The 24462-nt window shown below is 50.0% G+C and overlaps 9 protein-coding genes across 9 annotated transcripts; 3 read left to right on the top strand and 6 right to left on the bottom strand.

The window, feature by feature from the left end:
* Positions 1-280: 280 nt before the first annotated feature.
* On the bottom strand, positions 281-2011 carry N7503_009296 (uncharacterized protein; the record flags this gene model as incomplete). The annotated part of the gene is made up of 1 exon (XM_057068843.1): positions 281-2011. The coding sequence occupies one exon, from the start codon at positions 2009-2011 to the stop codon at positions 281-283; it is 1731 nt and encodes a 576-aa protein (XP_056919698.1).
* Positions 2012-3382: 1371 nt separating this feature from the next.
* On the bottom strand, positions 3383-4756 carry N7503_009295 (SWIB/MDM2 domain protein). The gene is made up of 5 exons (XM_057068842.1): positions 4651-4756; positions 4432-4568; positions 3892-4353; positions 3791-3841; positions 3383-3736 (listed from the first exon to the last, which is right to left on the bottom strand). The coding sequence occupies exons 1-5, from the start codon at positions 4655-4657 to the stop codon at positions 3551-3553; spliced, it is 843 nt and encodes a 280-aa protein (XP_056919697.1). The 5' UTR covers positions 4658-4756; the 3' UTR covers positions 3383-3550.
* A 497-nt stretch (positions 4757-5253) lies between these two features.
* On the top strand, positions 5254-7657 carry EifCb (translation initiation factor eIF3 core subunit b; the record flags this gene model as incomplete). The annotated part of the gene is made up of 5 exons (XM_057068841.1): positions 5254-5326; positions 5379-5571; positions 5644-5903; positions 5938-7178; positions 7229-7657. 5 exons carry the CDS (start codon positions 5254-5256, stop codon positions 7655-7657), a joined length of 2196 nt encoding a protein of 731 aa, XP_056919696.1.
* Positions 7658-7915: 258 nt separating this feature from the next.
* N7503_009293 (putative extracellular SCP domain protein Pry1) lies at positions 7916-8756 on the bottom strand (the record flags this gene model as incomplete). Its single annotated transcript, XM_057068840.1, has 2 exons — positions 7916-8458; positions 8508-8756. 2 exons carry the CDS (start codon positions 8754-8756, stop codon positions 7916-7918), a joined length of 792 nt encoding a protein of 263 aa, XP_056919695.1.
* Positions 8757-9537: 781 nt separating this feature from the next.
* On the bottom strand, positions 9538-12308 carry N7503_009292 (uncharacterized protein; the record flags this gene model as incomplete). Its single annotated transcript, XM_057068839.1, has 3 exons — positions 9538-9808; positions 9865-12145; positions 12200-12308. The coding sequence occupies 3 exons, from the start codon at positions 12306-12308 to the stop codon at positions 9538-9540; spliced, it is 2661 nt and encodes an 886-aa protein (XP_056919694.1).
* Positions 12309-12869: 561 nt separating this feature from the next.
* Positions 12870-14149, bottom strand: N7503_009291 (MFS general substrate transporter; the record flags this gene model as incomplete). The annotated part of the gene is made up of 2 exons (XM_057068838.1): positions 12870-14079; positions 14133-14149. 2 exons carry the CDS (start codon positions 14147-14149, stop codon positions 12870-12872), a joined length of 1227 nt encoding a protein of 408 aa, XP_056919693.1.
* Positions 14150-15815: 1666 nt separating this feature from the next.
* N7503_009290 (putative toxin biosynthesis protein) lies at positions 15816-17200 on the top strand (the record flags this gene model as incomplete). The annotated part of the gene is made up of 3 exons (XM_057068837.1): positions 15816-16149; positions 16222-16330; positions 16384-17200. The coding sequence occupies 3 exons, from the start codon at positions 15816-15818 to the stop codon at positions 17198-17200; spliced, it is 1260 nt and encodes a 419-aa protein (XP_056919692.1).
* Positions 17201-17417: 217 nt separating this feature from the next.
* On the bottom strand, positions 17418-18947 carry N7503_009289 (sulfatase family protein; the record flags this gene model as incomplete). Its single annotated transcript, XM_057068836.1, has 1 exon — positions 17418-18947. One exon carries the CDS (start codon positions 18945-18947, stop codon positions 17418-17420), a length of 1530 nt encoding a protein of 509 aa, XP_056919691.1.
* Positions 18948-22209: 3262 nt separating this feature from the next.
* On the top strand, positions 22210-24278 carry N7503_009288 (uncharacterized protein; the record flags this gene model as incomplete). The annotated part of the gene is made up of 3 exons (XM_057068835.1): positions 22210-22496; positions 22564-22731; positions 22790-24278. 3 exons carry the CDS (start codon positions 22210-22212, stop codon positions 24276-24278), a joined length of 1944 nt encoding a protein of 647 aa, XP_056919690.1.
* Between the last annotated feature and the right edge of the window lie 184 nt (positions 24279-24462).

The raw sequence follows: 24462 nt of genomic DNA, 5'->3' as shown, positions 1-24462 counted from the left end.
TCCTATCATAATCCATTGTACATTATGCATTTTTCTCATCGATCATCTCTCTTTCTAAAGGTCGTCCGGAACAGGTGCGCCATGAATCTGGCTCATTCCTCCAATCACCCCAAAATCAAAATCAAAGTTGTCAAATATTCCTAGAATAGACATTGGATCCAATAAGCCCGGATCATATGGCTGGTATACAGTCTCAGCAGGGCTCGAATCTTGCACATGCTGCATTACAGAACCTTTTATTACCAGGTTAGCAAGGATCTCAAACAGGGATGAAGCTCTTCTAACCGGTCAATATATCCGCATGTCTTCTGGGTAGATCATTATCACTGTTTCCCCTTGTGCCTGACCCTCGATCTTGATTTTGCTTATCCACTTCGCTGACCAGGTACTCTCCCAGATTCGCCATCATCGAGGCATAAACAAAGACCTCCCCCAATTCTCTCAAAATCAAACAATTCGAAACAAGTTGTTTTCGAGCTCTTGCCTGGAAAATCGGAACTTTGCTTCGTTGCAGGTTGTGATACGCAACCCGCAAGGAAAGAGCCACAGCATACGGGATGATTGGAAACGAGGATAATTCGTTATGAAACTCATCTCCCACGATGGATGTGACTCTCGATACCGAGAGACTTTGACGCAGACCCGACTCTGAAGATTGAGAGATACCCTCCGGAGTTACTAACCGACAAGACAAAATGGCCACTGCATGATACAGGACCTCTACCGTGGCTATAAACTTCATTAGTGTTTGACTCAATGTCTCAATAGAGATAACATTACCGATCAGATGCACAGGGGTATCAGATGTCCCCACTTCCTGCAATAAATCCTCGAATGAGGGAAATGGCCCATTCCAAATTCCAATCTCGGAGGGTCGGTATATTTCGATGACTCGTTCCAACAAAACGATGGTACGAAGGAAAAGCTGGAAGCAGCCCTCCTGTGCTGCTATGGATGATGGGAGGTCACGACCAAAGTCTCGTCGATGCAATTGAACTGGCCTACCTAGACATGCAGCGTTAAGCATGTCTAGAGCATAAAGACAGCAGAATATTCGATTATAGATGTGTTCGTGTTGTGTCACTGGATGGGAAGGATGATGCAGGCCAATGGTATGCGCGTGACAAATGGCCCGATACAAGAGCTCGGCTGACTCTTGTCGATCTCCCGAGAATTGCGTGAACAGTGAAGTTAAAGACAAGGCTTGAATCAAGACTAGCTTGTCTCTCACTAATCCCACCGCTATTGAGGTGGTGATTGCATCCGAGAGGCTCAGAGAGAAATCGCTTCGAGATGCATTAATTGTGGGTAAGTTGAGAAATTGTTTGGCCTTTCGATCTAAACTGGCAGCGAGGCATATTGACTGCGACAGAATAATTTTGTCCGGGGTGGTACCGGGCATCATTCGATATGCGTCATAGTCCAGAACCGGGAAAATGGGATGGATGTTCTCGAGGTAGATACGAAGAAGCCCTTCCATATCACCAGGACTTGGGACAATAGAGCATTTTTCTTGCAGGTAAGGCAGGAGACCAGTCGATATAAGAGGTTTGAAATAAGATTCACCTGATATGGGTTTCTTAGTTGCAAGCTCAGAGCATGTCTTATCTGGTGATAACCAGATGCCGACATCATGCCGTCGAAGTGGACTGGGGCTTGATGAACCTGCTGCAGTCCAAAATGCGCTTGCAGGGTCCATTTCGCCCACGAACCAAGATTCACTATCTATACGAGGCCTTGAAGCATGTGGCTGGGTATTCTGTTGCACAGCCACAGAGTACCCAGGACTCGTGGAGACGATCTCTTCATGCACACTCGGTGGAGACGCCGTATTGACTATTTGGACATCTCCAAGCTGAGTTTCGGGATGCCGAGAGGCCTTCGGTCCGTGAGTGCAGCGCCGCTTGCGCTTGCGACAATGTGCACATGCTCGGTGGGTTCCCTTGCGGTTCTGGGGAAGGCCTACCGGATCATTCGCAATGAAGGTGAAAAGCTTCTGTCGACCCCGCATATCAAAGGCCGAATGGATATATGGTGAAGAGAACGCAGCATGACTTGGCTGGCTTGTGAGGCCATTCCGCCCCGCTCAACGCTTTCATGGCGCGGAGCTTCCTATTTGGGGAAGTGGGCCGCATCCACCGCAAATCATTTGGTCGTGCAGTACATCATGGAGGGGGTTTCACACGTACGTAGCCATTGCGGAGGCGAGGTTTTTGTTATAAATACTAGAGAACCTACAATTCTCACATAAGATAGAAGTCAATATCAGTGCCGAAAATGACCGCTTTACTGCGTGCATGTGGCACTGCTGTCTAGCACCCACTAAGCATTTTCAGAATTCGGCCTGAACCAAATTTTTGTCAAACTCAAACGGCCCAATCGCACCGAAAGACAAGATTTGATATTTGAGGAGCGGTGTCATATAACGATATCGATCTGCAGACAGCACCTCTGGGTCACAGAACCACCCGCAAGACCATCAGTGGAAGGATATCAGCCAGGCGCAAATAGAGCGTCTACTTGGTTATCGTACCTCCCCATGCCATCCATGGATCTGAATAGCCCAGGAGACCTGTAGGGCCAGTGATCCGTCATGATCGGCTAAAATATTGACCCGAGACTATGATTGATGGTGTCATTGTGCTGGCCAATATATGATAGAGACCAATCCGTAAGGTTCCTTCGAGAGTCCAAGGGAGCTATTAGATAATGAATATCAATACATTCCACGATGGAGACCAACCCTTTCGTGTTCTATCGAGCAGTCTTTCTTCAGCCTCAAGAGTCAGCTTGAATAATCTTGACAAAGGGGGAGGTTTTCAAAGCTTCACGCGAAACTCTTAGACATTGGACAACGGTATCCAGTTGCAGTCTGGTCATGCATGCAGTCGGCTCTGCACCCAAGGCTTCACCGAGACGGCCACGTAGAATGTCAGGCCTATTCCGCCTCGCAGGTCAGCTTAATTCTCTTTGATCGACCCCGAAACGGGGTTCTACATCAATACTGCAGGATCATTTCCGTCAGACCCTCTATATCCTCATTATTTCCACGAGGTATGTGATATCTGGTAGAAAGAGGACCTGAAACACCCATCGCGAAAGCTGCTCAAGAGGTACATTTATCACATGACCTAAATACATGACCGTAATGGCGGGAGGTTCGCTCGTTTACATCCTTATGGCGCGGTTCCAATGCGATACGAAAAAGGCACGACGTTTGTGAGCCTTGACTATTGAAGTTCATAAATTCGGCCTTTTGAGTCTATGGAAATTGAGGCCTGAAGAAGTTAGATGCAATTGCTAATAATGATAAACACTCGAGAGCCAATTCCTGCTGGATGGCAAGAAGCAAATCTTAATGAATTAAAGCAGAAGTCAAAGCGCCAGAAGATACCAAAGCCTCGACGGGCAAAACGGTTGAATGAGTCACGCCAGCATCCCCATGCATCGCAGAAAAATATCCAAGAAATCAATCTTGAAAGGATGAGAGTCATTACATCGGATACTGAACCGATCCGAGAGTGCAGCACAGCCAGCCAACAACTGACGGCTACTCGTCAGGGTTATATAGGTTCTGATTGAGGATCTTAGTCATGGTGAACATGTGCACCCGATCCTGCTTGAAGACAGCGCGCATTGCATCGTCACAACGAATCTGGCGACGGTCACTCGGGTCCTGAAGTTCATTTTCCCGAATATATTGCCAGACCTTCTTTACCGTTTGAGGTCGTGACAGCTGTACGCCATGTCAGTAAAAGGCCAGATCCCATTGCCGTGAAACAAAACATACCGTAGCCTCGCCCAGGAGCGCAGATAGAGGGGGTGAGAGATTGAGAGGTTTCTGCAGTATGTTAGTGAAACATAAGAACACTGAGCATATACCACCCTTACATGGAAACCACCCGTCCGATTGACTTCCTTCTTTGTGTCTGAACCAGACTCGACATCCGAATCATCTTCTGCCTTAACCCTCTTGGAAGTCTTGGCCTTGGCCTTGCTCTTTTTCTTTGCCGGAGCCGCCCGTCGTGTATTTCCTCCTCGTGTTGGTCGCGCGCGCAAATTTTCTTCTGCTTGCAACTTAGCAGCAAACAGGGCGTCGGCGTCAACATCGGCGTCCGGCTTGAGTTTCTTCGGGGGAGGGGAGGAATCGCTCGGATCAGACGCTTCTTCACTTTCGGCCTGGCGCTTCACCGGGGATGAGGATGGGGGTGGCGAGGGGACCCCGGAGGCAGAATCACCATCCTGGTGACCGTTGTTTGCGGTTTCCTCTGAGGCTTCCTCGGGTGATTCGCCAACTCCATTTTTCTCCGCGTAGATGTCGAATCGCTCCATGATGAGCTGCTTCACCGCAGCCTACATGATTCCTGGTCAGTTTATGCCTTGGCAATTTGCGTGTTTGTTGGTGGTTCACGATCTCGGGCAAAAACCGACCTTTTGGGGGGTGAGGTCATAGCCGACTTCCTCCTGCAGACCTTTGCGAATGCGCTTCTCGGAGATGGTATTGAGATCACTTTTCGCTAAAATCGAGTCGATTATCTCGATAAACCGATCGCGCACCTCAGATGAAACTATTGCGACACGTTAAAATCTGAACTGCGCCATCTAGAGAGCACCCGACAATGGCGCCGGGGCAACGCCGAGGTAACCTACGCGACATCGTGTCGGCGGGTCAATCGTGGATCGCCTTTGGAATTGTACAGAAACCAGGCAAAGCTGGAGGTTTGGAATGCGATTAGAAGCTTATCGCCAACGATGGGTACGTGGATTATGCGCAACGGGTTGAAGGTACTTCAGGTGGCCGTCAACGGTGTCAGGTGGATATAGTCGCACTGGCGCTTAGGACCCGCGGCGGTGGGGGAAGAAAGGTCGGGACCGGGAAGGCACAAAGAGCACTAATTAGCCCGCATTAATTAAATGCAAGAAGGAGAATCAAGCTCTGCGATGGATCGAAATAAACCAAATAAGTAGGTCACCAACAGAAACAGCTAAAGAAAGATGCATGTATCAATAGACCCCGCTGTAGCTCTCGGAAGCAACTGCGACTTGTTCGTACTTCCGTTTTGCCAATCTGTTCCGTATTTGGTCTGGGGAGGCTGACTCAGCCGATCAGTCAGCTCTGGCTACATCACATGATCTACGCACAAAGAACCCGCTTGGCAGAAGATTTGTGGATTTGTGTTCCTGGCCGAAAATCTCCCTTGAAGTCCCCCAATCCACCACTTCTTGCACCCGGTCGCCTACCGCTCACCCATCATGGCGCCCAGCTTCGATACCCTGTCCGAACAGGACCTCCACGAGGAGGAAGAGGAGGAGATTGATTTCTCCGGTGCGTGTGCAGAAACTTTCCCCGATGCCCCTCCTCACTAACAGACCTTCAGATCTTAAGGAGCAGTTTGACGTCAAGCTCGACGAGGGCCTGGACACTTTTGTTGTTATCGACGGCCTCCCTGTCGTCCCCGAAGACTCCCGCCAGAAACTGATCAAGTTCTTGTTGAGAAAGCTTAACTCCGTTGGTCAGGCCTCCGAAGATGCCGTCTTTATGCCGGTCACCGACAAGGGCATGACCGAAGGGTGCGTATCATGGGAATATCTATATTTGTGGGGGAACAATTTTGACTGAGACCGGATTTTCATGGTGTATAGATTCGCTTTCGTTGAGTACGAGACTCCCGAACAGGCCGTCGCCGCCGTCAAGCAGCTGCACGGTGTCCCCCTCGACAAGAAGCACACCCTTTCCGTGAACAAGTTGATGGATATCGAGCGCTATGGTCGTGAAGGTCGCATTGAGGATGAATACGTCGAGCCCCAGGTCGAGGCGTTCAAGGAGAAGGAGCACCTGCGCTCTTGGATGGGAGATAGCAACGCCCGTGATCAATTCGCCCTTTACCGCAACGACAAGGTTGGTGTGTTCTGGAACAACAAGTCGAACCCCCCCAGAGAACGTCGTCGACCGCGCACACTGGACACAACTCTTCGTCCAATGGTCCCCCAAGGGTACCTTCCTCGCCTCCGTCCACCCCCAGGGTGTCCAACTTTGGGGTGGTGCTTCCTTCTCCAAGCAGAAACAGTTCCCCCACCCCTTCGTCCAGCTCGTTGAATTCTCTCCTCTGGAAGGTTACCTGACTACCTGGTCCTCACGCCCCATTCAGGTCGAGGAAGGCCAGCCCATCCTGACCTACGAGGAAGATGGCAAGAACATCATTGTTTGGGATATTGAGACTGGAAAGCCCCTCCGTTCGTTTGTGTCCCACGATCTGGCCGCTGGTCCCGCCGACGAGGGTGAGGTTGCGCCCAAGAAGAAGGTGCAGTGGCCCGCTTTCAAGTGGTCTGCGGATGAGAAGTACGTGGCGCGCATGCTCCAGGGTCAGTCGATCTCCATCTACGAGCTGCCCAACATGAACCTCCTGAACAAGACCTCGATCAAGATCGAGGGTGTGAACGACTTTGAGTGGTCTCCGGCTACCGTCACCCGTGATGGTGTCAAGCAGTACGAGCAGCTGCTCTGCTTCTGGACCCCCGAGATTGGCAGCAACCCGGCCCGTGTCGCCATGATGAGTGTTCCTTCCAAGGAGATCGTCCGTACCCGTAACTTGTTCAATGTGTCGGATGTCAAACTGCACTGGCAATCACAGGGTGCATACGTCTGTGTCAAGGTCGACCGTCACTCCAAGTCTAAGAAGTCTATGGCTACCAACTTGGAGATTTTCCGCGTCAAGGAGAAGGGTGTCCCCGTTGAGGTTGTTGACAACCTGAAGGACACCGTTGTTAACTTCGCCTGGGAGCCCAATGGATCCCGCTTCGTCGCTATCACCACCGGTGAGAACCCTGCCGGTCCTGCCGCTCCCCCCAAGACCGGTGTCCAGTTCTTTGCTACAGAGAAGAAGGGCAGCACTGCCGGTAACTTCAAGCTCGTGCGCACAGTTGAGAAGAAGACCAGCAACGGAATTTATTGGTCTCCCAAGGGTCGCTTCGTCATTGTGGCCACCGTCCACTCCCAGTCCAGCTTCGATCTTGACTTCTGGGACATGGACTTCGAGGGTGAGAAGATTGAGGCTGAGAAGGATCTCGCTGCCAACCTGCAATTGATGAAGACCGTTGAGCACTACGGTGTCACAGATGTCGAGTGGGACCCCACAGGTCGCTACGTCGTCACCAGTGCCAGTGTCTGGACTCACTCTGTAAGAATGCTCTTTCTATCTATATATTTCTTTACTAATTTGTCTTTTAGATGGAAAACGGCTGGAACCTTCACACTTTCTCCGGAACTACCCTCTCCGAGAACCCCACCGAGAAGTTCAAGCAGTTCCTGTGGCGCCCGCGTCCCCCGACCCTTCTCAGCAAGGAGGAGCAGAAGCAAGTGCGCAAGAACCTGCGCGAGTACTCCAAGGAGTTCGACGAGGAGGACCGTTTCGCCGTGGATATCGCCAACACCGCTGTCGTCGAGACCCGCAAGCGTGTGCTCAACGAGTGGCTTGCCTGGATGCGCCAGGAGAAGGAGCTCCAGGCCGAGGAGAAGGAGGCTCTTGGTCTTTCCGAGGATGTCGACTCACCCCAGGCCGCCAAGGATGCTCCCATCGGTGGCCAAGAGCAAGGCGACACCGTGGTGGAGGAGATTGTGGAGGAGATCATCGAGGAGACCGAGGAGGTCATTGGTTGACGAACCCTTTCTTTTCCCTTTCGCATATAATGTGTTTACATTTTCCTTTTGTTCCTTTATTCTCCGGCGTCCTCTGTGCTTGAGGCTCGGCTTTCTGCCCCCCATGTGTTTTGGTCCTGTGTAGCGAGGATCGGGGCCTCTCCAAAAATCTGATTGATAGAGCTGTTTGCGAAGCTCTGATGTGCAATGTGGATAAGCATGAGAAATGCCCTACGAAATAAACCGCGCGCCGTTTCCACTTCCTTTATTCTCTAAGTATTATGTGTACAGGCTCATACCCACCCCTACCACCCCAAGGGCTAGAATCATCATTCCCACAGTCGATTCGACACTATTCTGCATATTTGCACCTCCGCTTGGTTGACTCGTGGTTGTAGATGCCGCTCCAGTGGTTGACGGTGATCCGGAGGTTGATGCGCTTGAGTTTGTCTTTGACGAAATGCTCGGCCGTACATTCTTCTTGAAGTATTCATCATGGTCTCCAACCACATTTCCCGGCGGCGTGTATTCACACACAACATACCAGCCCTGCGCCCTCGAGCTATCGTCCGTATCCGTCCTTGAGACCAGATCGTCTCCATCTCTTCGGACTTTTGAAAGGTCCTCAGTATATCCACAGTTCACAGCTGCACATCCGACCTCTTCTGTAGACCTCCACACCAGTTGTGTGAAGTGGCCTGTCGCCTCAGTGTACCCAGTTGGTTTCTTGAAGTTGTATAGTTTGCCCTCATCTCCCCAAGCTTCCACTGCAGCAGATGCATTGGGGTATCCATATGCGAGGTTTTCACCATAAGGACCATCCTGTGAATCCATTAGACCAGAGTCTTTCAACATTAGCACAGGTACATACCGAGTGTTTCCAGATACAAGTCTCCGCCCAACTTTGAGCGTATTTCACTAGCGTCTCGTTCCATACTACTTCTTCCGCTTCGTGGCTCCCGCGATAGTTGTTGCTGACCTGCAGAACGATTTCTTTGAAATCTGAAAGCGAGGTATAGGATGCCGGACTGGGGATAGTAGGCGTTTCATAGACAGTCGTCGCTGCTTCGACAGTAGTCTTGACCGTGACGACAATCTTCTCTTGGCCGACGACACCCATAACTAAGCATCCTATTAAAGAAAGCCATTGGACTAACAAGTGGCAGGTTTTCATGGTGATCATGAGATACCCCCACAGAGGTAAGAAGAAAGGAAAATAATCAGAAAGAAGTTAATGAAGTATGCATTCCCCGATCACCACATCATTCAAGCACCCAATTCACTTCTTTGGCAATCGGAACAAAGGCCCCGTTTCAAGTCTGCAAAGGTGTGTCAGAGGGGTGAATGACCACCCTTTCTTCAGGCGCGCCACTAGTGCATATATAACCTTCAAGGTCCCAGGATCAGCCGGGTAGACCAGCGCTAAGAGTAAAATGGAACATGGTTTTCACCTGTGAAGATTCCAGCGTCACATCTGCTCGTAATGATTATTGGGACATGGACCAGTTTCTGTGGAGATGCAGGAGTACCTGAGATCCAGGCAAACAGGGACACGCGCTCTATCTTCATTCGAATACTGGTTTGACCCTGCATGCGGATTTGTGTGGTTGTTGGTTCTCGGAAAGTCTGGATGTTGTTTCAGACGGGGTGTGGTGTTCCAGTAGCCGCCGTTGACGTCAGATGCTACGCCGCGGATGAGTCGGAGACGGAGTACCTCTTTTTATAAATATGAAAGAATCATGGGTAATGGAAATAGGAATTCAGTGTCTAAACATGTTCCACTGGCAATATTTGGGGTGTAGAAAGTCAATTCGTATATACTTCGGGCATTGACATACCCGCAGATGCAAGGAACTCTATACAACCAATCACGCTATGCAATTCCGGGTATCAGTCATTGTTTACATCACGCTACATCCAATTCCGTACATCGCTCGTTCCACGTCACGCTTGACCTGGTACCAGTCGGCTCGGCGCTCCGCAAACTCATACACCTCCTCGACACGCCAGATCCCTTGGAACCGGTCGGCGTCGGCGATGATCGTCGCTAGTTCCTTGGCATGGGACGGGTCGATCAGGTAGATCTGTGCGAGTTCGCGGAAGGCCTTGAAGTATAAGAGAAGCTCGCTGTTTCGAAGGGTCTGGACAAACTTGAAGTAGTGATTCATGTCACTGATAGGCATATTTAGCATGGATCACGAAAGGCTGAGGTGTGGGGGAAGACTTACCTGATCAGCTTGAGGGATCCCTCGGTGCTAATCCGCTGACGCTTGAGGTGCTTACACAACGCGGTGAACAGACGCAGTCCGACTTCTTGGTTGAACACGTCCAATGTGCTCTTGTCGGTGCTGCCTACCAGCATCTGTGTGTGCGATGACACCACATCCACTACAGCTGCCGCAACATCACTGACTCCCACATCCATGGTCTGTCGGTGAGGATCCGATGAGACTTCTGGATTAAAATCGGTGGCTAGCTGCCGTGTAGCGAGAATGTAGTCGACTTCCTCCATGAGGACGTCAATTCCCTTATTCAATCCAGCCGCAACGCGCTCGTCCAGCATCTGCTCAAATTTCTTTTTCTCCTTCACAGCGGGGTCAAGGAAATCGTGGCGATCGGTGAGACGTGTAGCGATCAGTTCTTGCTCGTAAAATACATCCACCATCTGTAGAATCAGATCACCGACATTGACCAACTCCAGGAACGTGACCAGGGGCTCAACCCCAGACTGATCGCGCTCCTCCTGTTCGCGGGGCCGGTAGTTTGATAGGTGATCAACAGCTTTATCAAAACCGACAATGACATGGCGCTGGCCCAGGATACGCAGCAGATCCACAAAAATGGCCTGGCATTGATGCTTGGCTGCTTTGCCATAGTCTCCACCCAGTCTGACAAATTGGGCGGCTCTCTCAATACTGGATTTGGCGGTATGAACAAGGCTCAGTGCGATCTCAATACTAAATAATGATCGAATACCTTCCATTTTGGACTTCATTAGCAGCGCTTTGGCCGCCAGTTCTGTTTTTGGGGCTTCTTCGATTGGAAGGGGAGAGGGCGAGGAGATCGTGGAGAATCGGTGGGAATTCTTCAAAGCACCGGGCCCCGTGCTTTCTTCCACTTTGGTTTCCTCGCTGGCCTTGTTGCTGGAAAAGCTAGGAAGGATATTGACTGGCATCATGATCACTTTCTTGAATGATGTAAGGAAATCTCGCTTGTCGGCTTGTCGGTTGACATTGGACATCAAAAAGGACTCTGTCGAGGCAGCTTGTTCCGAAAGCTGGCGATCCCAATCGTTTACCGTTGCCTCGGAGCCCTTGCGGAAAAAGTCCAGCTCCTCGGCTAGGTAAAGGTCGATATGTGGTTCGTAAATCTTGGCCACAACAGAGTCTAGGTAGTGGTCGAAATTCTCGCCAGAGTTCCGTATGGGCAACAGAGTTTCGGACAGATTCATACACTGTATAAAGGTCAGGGAGATAGCAGTCAGGTAGGACTCCTTGTTGATGCGATGCAGTTCGTCGAAAATGGCTGTCAGGAAGGGGAAAAGAACATCCTGACCAACTTTCTCCATGAAAGCCAATGCGACTTGTAATTCAGGGGGGAAGGCCCGATGCATAATTGAGACTTCTTCATTATAGGCGACACTCAAGCGTGTAAAAAAGCTTTGTGTCTGTTGGATCTTCACTCGTCCAGTAAGACCATCTATGCAGTCCGCCAATGTGCCAAGGTCAGACTTTCGAGTCATCAAATGGTTATGATGGATGAATAAATCGACTGCTGATTGGCCACCATTAAGTGCATACAGAATGTGGGCGTACTTGCGCATGAGGCCATCAATATCGTCTGTCTCATAGCCTTTTCGGAATTCATTTAACGCAGCGGTTTCAAACATGGCTGTCGTGCTTTCCAGACGACTTTCTCGCCATTCCCAGCCCGTAGTCATGTCACTCTTTGCAAAAGCCATCAATTGAGATAGCATTTTTGCTTGAACCTGGGGGTCTTTGTACTTTGTGAACACCAGATTCTCAGTAGATGGTCCAGATGTCACGATGTCATCGTAAAGGGGTGCTAACGCGGCATGGATTCTTCCATACTCCTGACGAGCTTCACCTCGAACTGACCTGGCATTCTGCAAGATAACCAGATCAGGGTCACTCGCTTCGTTTTCCAAAGGCTCAAGTTGTGTGGCGGACTTGCCCAGCTCTATCTTGTCGAACCCATCGGATATGACATTGACTTCTGAACCGGCGATCCGAGCACTTGCAATGGCCGGAGCTACAACACCCGCCTCCTCCGCAATTTCATGTTGTTCAACGACTTCTAAGTCGGCGACGGTTCCGTACACTTGCTCCACGTGTTTGCGTGCATCCGACTCATCCCAACATCCAATTCGCTTTAGTCGTTGTACCCATCGAGTATCGTCATACGCCATTTCGTGTAGGAGCTTGCAGGACTTGGCTGCCCGGATGAGGTCGACCGGCCCAAGGTAATCAAGAATCAACGACATGATTTCTGTAGGTTGTCAACGACTGTGGCTCTTATAGGCTAATCATCCGTGCGACGTACCTGCAGGCAGGGAAGCTCGAGAGATCCCTTCCAATGATGCCATACGCAATGAAGCCAGCACATCCCTGCGCGGCTTTGCTGGCACCGTCCCTTTCTTTCCGTTCGGCATTGCTGGTGCTTGGCCACTTCATCGGGAGTGGGCCGAGTGTTCGCGGGGTGCTCGGGAGCGGAAGTGAGGTGTTTGACCCTGGCAGCCAACCAAGCTCGCTACTCCAGGATCTGTGGGGCGTGGGATGTTCAGGTAAGTTAATTCGGAGTTAGCACTTGGGCAGAGGAAAAAAAACACAGAGTATCGGCAGACATGAAGATCGCCTCCGGTCTAAGCGTCGATCAGCACGGCAGGGTCCATCTCACCGCCGTATGTTATTGACCGGCATAATATAGCGGTGAGGCAGTGAAGTATACAGCATATCAACCTTGGAAATAAATCCAAGTGATCAACCTAGTGGAGTGCACGGAAGAAAAAAAAACTCGCATACCAAGTCATGTATATGCCAATATTCTGTAGTGGTACGTTCAGTTCTAGGTATGAGCTCGCTATGAATAAGCAACTTTCTTCAGAGAACCAGTACGAGCGTTCCAAGGCATATTCCATGCAACATCACGGCACGTGAAATCCGGAGACTTAGGGATCGACTCAATCAAATCTTATAGAGGAGAGATTGCGATTTTATACTCGACCCGTCATGAACAACTTTTGTAATCCCATCCAATTGAGAAACCCCAGAAATGTGGACGATCTACCGGCACCGAACCCCTCTTCAAAGGAGGCCTTCCTTTCAATGTCAAAACACTTCCAGCACCGCAGAGTCCAAAGACCCCAAGATCCTAAAAGAAACATACACCCAACAAATATCTGCGTATGTAAATACCCAGAGCCTTTGACAAGACTGAGGGCAACCGGCTCAGCGACAGTGGTGGGAACGACCAAAGCCAGGCAAGTGATGGCAAAGGTACGTGACATACGACCCAGGCCGACGACCTCGGCCAAAACGGGAGTTATAGTCGCCCAGAATGTGCCACAAACCATACCGGATAGGAAGGCAAAGACTAACAGGACGGCATAAGAGTTTGCAGGTATCCAGATGGCTAAGCATACCACGCTGCAGAAGGCTGTCAGGATAGTAGGCACAGTAATCCTACCAAATCTATCGCTGACATAGCCAACGAGGGGGCGGGCAACTGTCATGCCCACATTGAGCATGGCTCCAGCGACAGATCCTTGGTTGGCTGTCAAGCCAATAGAGGTGGCATAGTTGGGCAATGAATAGAATAAGGCGATATACCCGAACTCGGTTGTCATTCCCCAAAAGATCACAAAAAGAACCTCAGGACGCTTTAAGTCGCGGGGATCAAGGGCGTAAGTTTGCTGATTGTGTTGGGATTTTCGCGCCTTGAGGAGCAGTGACGACATGAGATTGGCTCCCAGAGAGCAACCCGCCAGAATCTTGTATGCAGTACGCCATCCAAGGTGTTGAATGATGTAGCTTGTCGCGAGGTTATATACAATTCCGCCAATGCCAGCACCCGATGCTGCGATACCCATAGCAAGGCTTCTGTGACTCGAAAACCAATGTGGCAACACCGACATTGAGGGAATATAGAGAAGTCCCATTCCGAACCCGAAACAAATGCCTTGGGAGAGAAAGAGATGCCAGACCTCGTGTGCGTAAGCAGCCCCAAGCATGGAAGCAGAAAGTAGAAGAGTTCCCAGTAAGAGAAGTACTCTTGTCCCGACGACACCTTGTGCCTTATGCACAAGCGGTCCGATAAGAAGGGCTTGGGAGATGGACAGCCCTCCGATGAATGCATAGTCAATTCGAGTCGCCTTCGGAAAGGTAGAATCGGTAATGAAGTGATCGAGAATCACCCCCCAGGCGCTGTTTATGCCCCAGGTGTGTATGATTATCATGAATACACAGAAAGTGCACACCCAGGCGTAGCCTCCATTTGGTGGGGTATTTTCCAGAGGAATAGTCTCGACGGTCGTGAGTCCTTTCGGCTGATCATGCAACTGGACTACTTCAATAGACCTTGAAGCCATACCTAACTTCCACTCGTAGGACGGTGGGAAAGATAAAAGTCAATAGCCAGCGAATGTGGGGTCAAATTACATTGGGTTGTTATAGTTCACTCCGATGTGATCCAAGTGACCAATCAACGGGCAGAGGTCTAAGACCATTTAGGCAAGTCGATAAGCGATAAGGGGGCCTGGACTCTGATGATCGGAGTCTCTTTCGTCCAAGCCTACATGCCACACCAAATAAAGAGATGATTAAACAAGCTGAGATGGATGACTCCCCCAGTATTCCTCCAGAAAGGACGACGACTACGGTGTATTTTCCCTTGGAGATGTCGTGAACTAACGGGAGAGTGCTCCAGATGATGTAGTCGACGCCCTGCTGTACGGCGATGTCGGCGATTTGCTGAGCGTTATCGAGCTCAACATTCGAAGGCGCCAGGACCCAGGGCAGGTGTGGTCATGGCGAAGACGGTATGTATACCGGCCAAGGCCGTTGTCAGCGAGGCGGCGCTCGTGACATCACCACTAACAACCTGAACATTATGAACAAAATATGGTATGTACATAACACCCCATGTTACTACATATAGATGGAACACCACGTCTCTGCATTCGGTGCATGGACTGTCTGCAATAGCAAGGCTTACAAAAAAAAAACCCCTCGAAGAACAAAGAGCCCGCAGGGTGCTTCAAAATCAACAAAGGGGGTATCTACAAAGAACCTTGGATCTTTGAGGCTTGACAAGTGACTCTGTTGCCAGTCTGCTATTATCTATGAAGGAAACCCTTCCTTTACACTAAATTCTAGATGTTGAATGTTCTCTACTCAATAAATACCTAGCCAAAACTAAGGTTCGACACCAATGCAAAGCAATCATCATCACGATGAAGCTCTAATTGAGGCACCAGGTCACGAAGTTCCTTTATGTCAAGTTTGGAAGCAAGAAAATAAGAGAAAATAATCAAAATGCTTAAGATAATGTAAATCATTAAGTTACCTACTTGGTTCGTTATTCAGACGAAATTATCTGACGAGCCGGCATGGTCTTAAGGTATTGACCTAAATAAAGGCATTCCCCACACTTTCTACATAAGCTTTGGAGGACTATCTTGCATACTCTGTTTTCGTTATGTATAGATATCTTCCAAAGACAGCTTAATCTAGAGGGACCATCATCCATATCCATAGGTCAGCTCCTGCTGTCCTTATGGTATATCACTATACGCTGGAAGGTCAAATTATTCATCTCGAGCTGTGCGCAACAGGTCTACAAAACACGAGGTTTGGCTAAATGCGGTTCAAGAGCACGGTCTAGACAGATTCCAAAAGTCCGTGTCTCTTTACCCGTGGAAACGGATGGTTAGTCAGCAGATGCGGGAATCTTAGCTGCGTCAACTAGTTCATGGGGGCCAAACGACCTTGAGCATAATGACCAATGACATTTTAAAGCGGAGGCTGTTCAAATCCACGCTAGCCGAGGTCCTCACGAGGAAGTGAAAGAACCCATTTTCCCAGCAGCTTGGTTTTCCCTACATTTCATCCCCATTGTCTCCCAGCTCACCACTGGATAATCACCATACAGAGACCCGAAAATGTCTTTTCCATTTCAGATAATCGAGCATGTAATCCCTGGCCAACATATTAGAGAATACCCGCAAAGCACCAGAGGGAAACAAGAGACACCCCATCATATCGCCATCAAACAATACATCCCCATCGACCGTCCCTCTCCGATACCTGATAATGCAATCACCATCATCGGGAGCCCGGGCAATGGTTCCCCTAAGGAGGCCTTTGAGCCCCTCTGGGAGGACCTACTTACCGAATTGAAACAGAAAGGAATTCCTCTGCGTGGAATATGGATAGCAGACATGTCCAACCAGGGAGCAAGCGGGGTTCTCAATGAACATATTCAGGGTGATCAAAGTATGTTCCCAGTGTCCAAGCTTAGAGAGCCGAAAAAAAAGGAAATCAGAACACAAAGCTGAACATATTAAGCAAACTGGCACGACCACTCGCGTGACCTCCTTCACATGATCAATCATTTTCGTGATGACATCCCTCGTCCCATAATCGGTGTCGCGCATAGCATGGGTTGCGCCCAACTGTATGGCTCATTTCCCTTCAAAATCATCACATGAAAAACCTAACTAGTGACAGCGTAAACCTCTCAATAATTCATCCACGTCTTCTCTCAACGCTCATTCTCTTTGATCCCGTCATCCTCGATATCTCTTTTGGGGGCCCCAACCCAGGCCTTCCCTCTAGTCTGCGCCGTGATCTCTGGCCGAGCGCCGAGCAAGCTAAAACCTCATTATCGAAAGGCTTACGTAAATGGGATCCCCGCGTTCAAGAAAGATACATGAAATACGCACTCCGTAACGTACCGACAGCTATTTACAACCCTTCTGATCCGAATGTGGGTCCAGACGCCGTGACATTGACGACAACAAAGCATCAGGAAGCATGGAACTACTTCACGACGAATCTCGAACATGAATCTCTGGATAGACTATTGCTACCCGATTGGCATTCTGAGAAGGAGCGGCCGTATATCTTTTCCCGACCGGAGTGCATGGCAGCTATGAGGAGCCTGCCGTTCCTGAGACCGAGTCTGCTGTGGATTTTTGCGGAGAAGAGTTATCTTTCTCCTCCTAGAGCACAGGATGAAAAGATGCGCATCACTGGGACTGGAATAGGTGGGAGTGGGGGTGTCAAAGCCGGGATGGTAGAGAAGGTCGTTCTGAAAGATGGATTACATACGCTTGTTTTTGAGAATGTGGGATGGTGTGCTCAGACTGGGGCTGACTGGATTCAGAAGTGGTTTGATGGGTGGTTGGCGGATGAGAAGTTTTGGTCCGAATATCAGAGTCGGCAGTCGGATGCGGAGATGCTAAGATTGTCGAAGGAGGCTAGTGTTCTAGCAATGATGCCTTGCGGGACGAAAAGGGGGGATTTTCCAAAGGGGAAGCTGTAAATAGCTTCAACCTGCTGCCTTATCAAATCCTCTAGTGATGGTTACTTATCGATAGATACACGGCTATAGGAGATGGCCTCATGGGGAAAGCCAGAAGCTTCTGTTCAGGGTGTTGATGACCATGCCGCATCATCATAGTAATCCGTGGCTTCAACATTACTCAACTCTCATATGGCTCACATGTGAACATGCTCTTAATCTTTAGTGATAGTCGAGCTCACCGTGGGTGGACAGGCTCGTCTCCAATTTCCTCCATCTTCAGTTCAAGTAGGGAAGTCATTTGTTTCACCACATCACTATACTTATCCTCATGGTAGCAGTTGAACAGTTCCAACGGATCCTCATCCAGATCAAACAATTCCCACTCTTTCTCCTCACCACCCAGCCTAGCGCCCTCAATACCAAAGCTCTCGTTGTACCAATAGATTAACTTATACCGCTTATCTCTGACAGCATAGTGTGCATGCGCATCATGGATAATGTCGCGATGCATCCAGTATCGATGATAGGCAACCTGTTGCCACTCCGCTGGGGTCTTCTGCTGTACCAACGGTCTGAAACTGACACCCTGCATATACGTCGGCAGGCGCACTTTCGCGAAATCTAGCCACGTTGGCGCGAAGTCAACGTTGCAGATGATATCATTGCAGACACTTCCAGCGGGGATTTCCCGCGGGTACTTGATGAGGAAGGGCATGTTAAAGCTGTTTTCGTAAACGAGGCGCTTATCGAACCAGCCATGTTCGCCAAGGAAGAACCCTTGGTCAGATGTATAGATGACGATAGTGTTCTCAGAAAGACCCTCAGCATCAAGATAGTCTAGCATCCGACCCACGTTATCATCGACGCTTTGGATCGTGCGCAGGTAGCGCTGCATGTAGCGCTGAAACTTGAACTCGGCGAGCTCTTGGCGCGTTTGGAAGTTGAACACAATTCCATCTTCTTTGTCAATCAATTTGAGTGTTGTTACGTCCTCAGGGTCAGGAATTTTTCGTTCCTGCGACCACCACTCATCGACCATTTTCTCTCCGACTATATGAGCGGGCCCGTCTGGTTGTGCGAGTCCAAGATCAAAGTAGGTCAAGTCCTGTGCCACGCGCATCTTCGAAGCCGCAGCCGATTTAGCGCGATTTTTATAGTCATCTGTGAATGTATCTGGCACCTTGATAGGGTCTTTGTATAAGTCCTTGTGCTTTGGATCGCATTCCCAGCTGCGGTGTGGCGCCTTGTGGTGGCACATTAGGAAAAAAGGCTTCTTAGTGTCCCGGGCTTTAATCCAGTCCAAACTTTTGTCGGTAATGATATCTGTCGCGTATCCCTTTTCGCGCACAATACCATTGGGCCCAATGAACTGCGGATCGTGATATTCGCCCTGTCCGGGGACAACTTCCCAGTAGTCGAATCCTGTCGGCTCATGTGCTTTTCCTTCCCCCAGATGCCATTTTCCAATCATGGCAGTCTGATAGCCACCCACTCGGAGGTGCTTGGCCACATTTGGCATGTGTTTGTTGATTTTGGAATCGAGGGTCATAACGCCGTTCACGTGGTTGTGAGTGCCTGTCAAGATCGCGGCACGAGAAGGGGTGCAAATACTGTTGGTGACATAACAGTGGTTGAACTTCATGCCTTCGTTGGCTATGCGATCGAGATTAGGGGTGTGGTTGATGCCGGCCCCATAGCAGGAAATTGCTTTGGAGGCATGGTCATCGGCCATGATAAAGACGATGTTTGGGCGAACGTCGGCCATGGTGCTAATAATTGGAAGGGAATGAGCTCAGCCAATTGATCATTTGAAAGGAGACACAGCCTGGAGAAAGGCCTGGAGGTATTGGGGATTATCCTTGTTTATAAACGCGTAGGGCAAAGGTCAGAAGGGTGAAACTTGTTCGGGGCCGCAGATGCATGACTTCAATTCCGAATCGCGCCACCTCATGATGCGTTGATTGGGGAGACTGGGCAGCTTCATTATGTAGCCCCTCCTTGAACAACCCCGCAATATATCATTTGCGTTGATGTGAATGGCAGAAACACGCTGAGTCGCGCCGGTACAGCAAGATCTCCCCGGCGGATCCACAAATGAACGGCAGTCGGCGGGTGTCGGTAATATGGAGAGTTAATTGGTCAGTTTTATGCCCCACATTATTGTAAAACGCGGAGTTTGAATGGAATCAACACAGATGATGAGTGACTGGGTGAGAGATATCAATTCCGCAGTCAATGATTGGAAGCATTTCTATTTTCTGAGAGCTCAAATGTCAGATAGTAAATGAGCCCGGTTTGGTCTGAGGTAATACGGTCCAATATTGACGTCCGTGATAAACACCTATGTACATCTTCCCCCGGCGCCTTGACATCAGTACTTATATATATATATTCCCCGACCAACTCACTTTTAAAATAATATATTCAAATTGAGTACTCGGTACCTATATGGTTACAGTAAGGACACATGGCATCTAAAGGTCATTCTTCGATTTACAAGGGTTGGGTGAATTGAGATAACCTTAGGAAGGTTTTGACTATTCTCATGGCTTGAGTGATATTACATACATGCCCATAATCTCCGAATTCCCAGGTGGCAAAAATACCGGGTTGAATGAGAAGTGACAGGCTACGTTGTTCTTTCCCTGGCCATTTCGTATATCATAAGTATGCCAGACGTTCTATTATTGAGAAATACGACTTCGAGGACGAATGCGAATACCTGTGGCAACGGATGATTGAGGAATTTAAAGAACACTTGCAGGAAATCTAGATCCCTGAAAGAACTGCAAGGCTTGTCGAAACGCGATACGCATTGGTACTTCGTGTTAATCGCCGTGTGATGTCACCAAATGTCCGCATGCATGATCGCGGATTACCTAAATAGGGACGCTATAGCACTTGGGTTTCCTAAATCGATCCGTTGCCCCAAACGAGTGGCACTATTCTACTTTATCTCATATTCTAGAGTCATCCATAAGAGGCAACCTGAGATCGGCAGATTTGCGTCTCACAAGGGTCAAATAATCTCGCATCATCCTCGGTTGACAGCCACGTGTTTCAGGCATTGGGAGCATGCTCAGAAACATGCAAGGTCAAATTTCCGGGCCAGAGGCAAGATATTAAGTGGCGGCGACTATTGGCAAGACTGCATGCCCTAAGCCGATCCGTTATGCAAGCGCCGAAAGAAACAAGTGACCGGGCTAAGGCCATCGACCGAATCACAGGTGAGAGAAATAATGAACTCCCGGCATGCAAGCTATCCAATCGGCTCAGGCCGAGCCGGAGTACGGAGTAAAAGAGTCTAGAATAATAATAGAAGTCGGGACCGGCAGTTCAGTCACAAGGCCTGAGGGATCGACCAGTCGATATGGCGATCTATGGGCACGTTCCTGCATGACACGGTGGGGACTGCAGGGCGTAGGCGAACCTGCGTTCATGTTCAACGGGCGTTAGACGCCTTCCACGCCTCCCAAGGGGCTGAACTAGTGATCTCGCGTTGCATTGACCACATTTAAGCGATCCAATATCAGGCATGTGATCTATATCCGATAATCGGGAGGATATTCGATATTGGGGCAGACATTAGCTTCGGCGGATGAGATATTCTTGGCTAGGCAGCTTCAGAGAGCTCCATGGTCGTGTGTCTTCCCAGCCAATCTTGTTGTCCTATGTCGGAATGTTGACATGCTCGTGTGGTCAATGTTGCCTAGACCGTGGGCCGGTGTAGGAGAGTCGTGTGCTCTCCGGTGGTCCCACGGAAGCTCTGATGTCCCACGTTCCCTGTTTTGACATGGTAAGTTGATAATTGGACAAGGTCAATGGATGGATCTCATGCCATATGGTTTAGCGTGGCATACGATCGGAGGAGGCCGTAAAAAGCGTAAAGACGTAGGCGGGAAAGTGGATGAAGCGGGGACTCCGAGTACGGAATGGGCCAATAGTGGGGCTAAATGCGGGCAATACAGTCAACTCCAGTCAATCGACTCCAGATCCCCATGTGCCTCGAGCGAGCATTATGAGTCGGGGGAAAAGTGGGGACTAAATGTAGAATGTGGAGGGTATGATTGGTTGATGATATTAGATAAGTGGGGCCGATCCTTATATAAGGTTCGCATTCAGCACGGGGTGGCACCCGAGGCTCTGATTGGTCGGTCGCCACAACTATACAGAGTTTCATTTTGGCACACGCGAGTGCCTCGTCCGCTTCGCATAATGTGGTCGCATGAGAACAAGCCATGTCTGTCTATGCCCAGGTGCCAATACTGCCAAGTTACGCCTTGAGAAGTCTTGGTGTTCTTGTGTTTTGCTTGTCTGTTATAAAGTTGATATCAAGTAGATAAATGATAATTCCATTGTCAATTGACGTTCTTCCAAGACAAAGAGGGTCTTTAACGGGCGCAACGAACCCACCTGTTCCACGTATGTTTCCAAAAGGGGGGCCGAGCCCAGAATCCAATCATTCCTGCTCGTCTCAGATTACATGCGCGTGCTGTACTGTTCTAGAAGGGATCGAATTGCCACTCGAGTATTGGTCCGGTGTTTCTTTTAGTTTTTTCCTGGATTTTTTTTTTTTATTCTCGTTTATTTTTTCGCCCCAGAACAGACATTCGTTAGCTGCATGGGTAAACATTTCAACCACTCGCGTGCCTCCAATGTCACACTCGGTCAATGCACCCGAGACGTCCCCGAATGGACCCAACCGACCCAAGCAACTAGTGCCAAAAGGGAGATTGTCCGTCTCCACTATCATCGGGAATCGTGCTCGCGTACATGCATTCTATAGGCCCTTGGGCTTACTCTGCTTCCACCTCGTGGTTCACGTTGTCTAGCGCCCTGCTGGGTCTTTTTTCCTCCTTCCCGTTGCATTGCGCGCGCCCGGGATCTCGCCCGTCGTTCTGTAAGATAAATATGCCGTGATCTGCTCCTCCTTTTTTTTTTCTCCCGTGTCGCTCTCTCCCTTCAAACCACCACCTTACTAGCAATTCCTTGCTTCTAACCCACTTGGGTTCGACATCCATTTCACAATGGAGGCCCCTAAGGAAGTTCTCTACCACTTCGAGGAGATGGAGATCCATGAGAAGGCTGCCTTCGATGAGATCATCCGCCCCGCCGACAGCTACACCCCCGATGGTCGGTACTGGGCTGATTTGCCCATTGGCGAGCGCGTCGGCTTCTGCACCAAGCAGGACCGCGAGGAGATCAAGAAAGAGTCCGCCTGGCTCTGGGACATGATCAAGACTGACCCTCTGTCGCCCATCTCCTACTACTTCCGCAACTTTGTTCTGCCCGGTGCTGGTCTTGGTCTGGAAGGGTATGTATGACATCTTGTGCAACATCAATATGCGAACAGAAACTGACAGATCTCTTCATCGCAATAGTTACGTCCTCTTCTCCATCAGCAACGTCAGCAGTCTGTTCGATGTCTCCTTCAAGGATTGCTGGAAGGACGGCAAGACTTGCGACAAGAACTGGGTCGCCGCTGTCAACTACATGGAGATCGTCGGTATCATGGTCGGTCAGGTGCTCGTTGGTTATCTCGGTGATGCGTAAGAGACCCACTCCTTGATATTGATTTCGGGAGACAATGGCTAATAGGAACTACAGTATCGGTCGTCGCTGGGGTCTGATTCAGGACGCCATCATCATGTTCGTCGGTCTTATCATGCTTACTGCCGCTTGGGGTCTTACCGAGAACGGTTGGGTTATCTGTTACATGTGGTCTCTCTTCTTCTACTCCATCGGTGTCGGTGGTGAGTACCCCATGACCGCCACCATTGGTATGGAGAACGGATACGGATCTGGCAAGGTCACCACCGCTCAGGATCGTCTTCACCGTGGTCGTACCGTCGTCGGTGCCTTCACCATGCAGGGTTGGGGACAGTTCGCCAACCAGGCTATTCTCATCCTTCTCCTGCTGATCTTCAACGGTGGTCACTCCACTGGATTCTCCGAGACTACCACCCAGTGGGTCTACCGTGTTTCCTTCGCCATCCCCGCTGCCGGTACCCTTTGGCTCGTCTACTACCGTGCCTACCACATGCGCGCTGCTAGCAAGCAGCTTGAGGCCCAGAAGAAGAAGGCTTCGGTCACCGGATACGACACCCAGTCGCTCAAGCTGACCTTCCGCTACTTCACTCCTCGTCTCATCGCCACCGCCGGTGGATGGTTCGCCAACGACGTTTTCTTCTACGGTAACAAGCTCTTCCAGAGCAACTTCATCAAGGCCATTTCCCCCAACGATGACACTGTCATGACCAGCTGGCTCTGGACCCTGGCCAACGTCGGTGTTGAGCTGGCCGGTTACTACGGTGCCATGTGGACCATTGACAACAAGCTCTACGGTCGCAAGTGGGGTCAGATCATCGGTTTCATGATGTGCTTCATCCTCTTCGTCGTTCCTTGCTTCAAGTACGACTACTACACCCAGCCCGAGAACATCCACTCTTTCCAGGCCATGTACTTCCTGTCCTCGTTCTTCAACCAGTTCGGTCCCAACTGTATTACCTTCTTGGTCGCCGCTGAGGTCTTCCCCACTCCCATCCGTGGTACCGCTCACGGTATTTCCGCTGCCTTCGGTAAACTCGGTGCCCTGATCATCGCCATCGTCGGTTCCTACACCACCACCCAGCAGCGCTTCTACATTGTGCCCTGGTTCGGTCTGTTTGGTGCCCTCGTCACCTACCTGTTCCTCCCCGATACCACCGGTCTTGATCTCCGCGAGCAGGAGCGCCGCTGGCAATACCTCCGCTCCGGTCGCGAGGCTGACTACCACGGTCCTGCCGTGCACGCCAAGCACTTGTCCATCTGGGAGCGCTGGACCGGCAAGGGCAAGTACTACGATGCTGCCCTGGACTACAAGATGAAGGTCGAGGAGTTCCGTGGTGAGTGGGAGACTGCCATGGCCTCTCGCAGCACCGAGTCCGAGACAGCCTCCGAGGACGCTTTCGATGTCGATGAGTCTGTCCTTTCCGGCTCCATTCACAAGTACTTCGAGCGCACCAGCCCGAGAATGGAGGCCATGCAGAAGGATAACATCGACCACCTGGTTCTGCCCGCCGCTGCCTCTGACGAGAAGACTCTCTCCCACGAGTAAGCGATTCAAAAGATCACCGATCATACGCAATTGCTGCACCTGGTCCCCTCCAACTTGGATATAACTGTCTCTTCTCTGTGAACATATTTCTTGGAGTGTGGACAGTGCAGTTCTTGTATAATATTAATTTACTTCCTGGATGTCTGTTTGTCGAAGGAACGTTCGAACACGGGAGATTGTACAA

This window comes from Penicillium pulvis (assembly GCF_028828015.1).
Source record: "Penicillium pulvis strain IBT 33274 chromosome Unknown contig_7_segment1_segment0, whole genome shotgun sequence".
Classification (NCBI taxonomy): Eukaryota; Fungi; Ascomycota; class Eurotiomycetes; order Eurotiales; family Aspergillaceae; genus Penicillium; species Penicillium pulvis.
Note: the sequence above shows the minus strand (reverse complement) of the source record. Positions and strands in the feature narration are given on the sequence as shown.

What these genes read in the sequence shown, in the direction of transcription:
- N7503_009295 (XM_057068842.1), bottom strand. An exon ending in ATGACCTCACCCCCCAAAAG is followed by an intron (nt 4,354 to 4,431) that starts GTCGGTTTTTGC and finishes GGAATCATGTAG; the next exon opens with GCTGCGGTGAAGCAGCTCAT. An exon ending in ATCGGACGGGTGGTTTCCAT is followed by an intron (nt 3,842 to 3,891) that starts GTAAGGGTGGTA and finishes AACATACTGCAG; the next exon opens with AAACCTCTCAATCTCTCACC.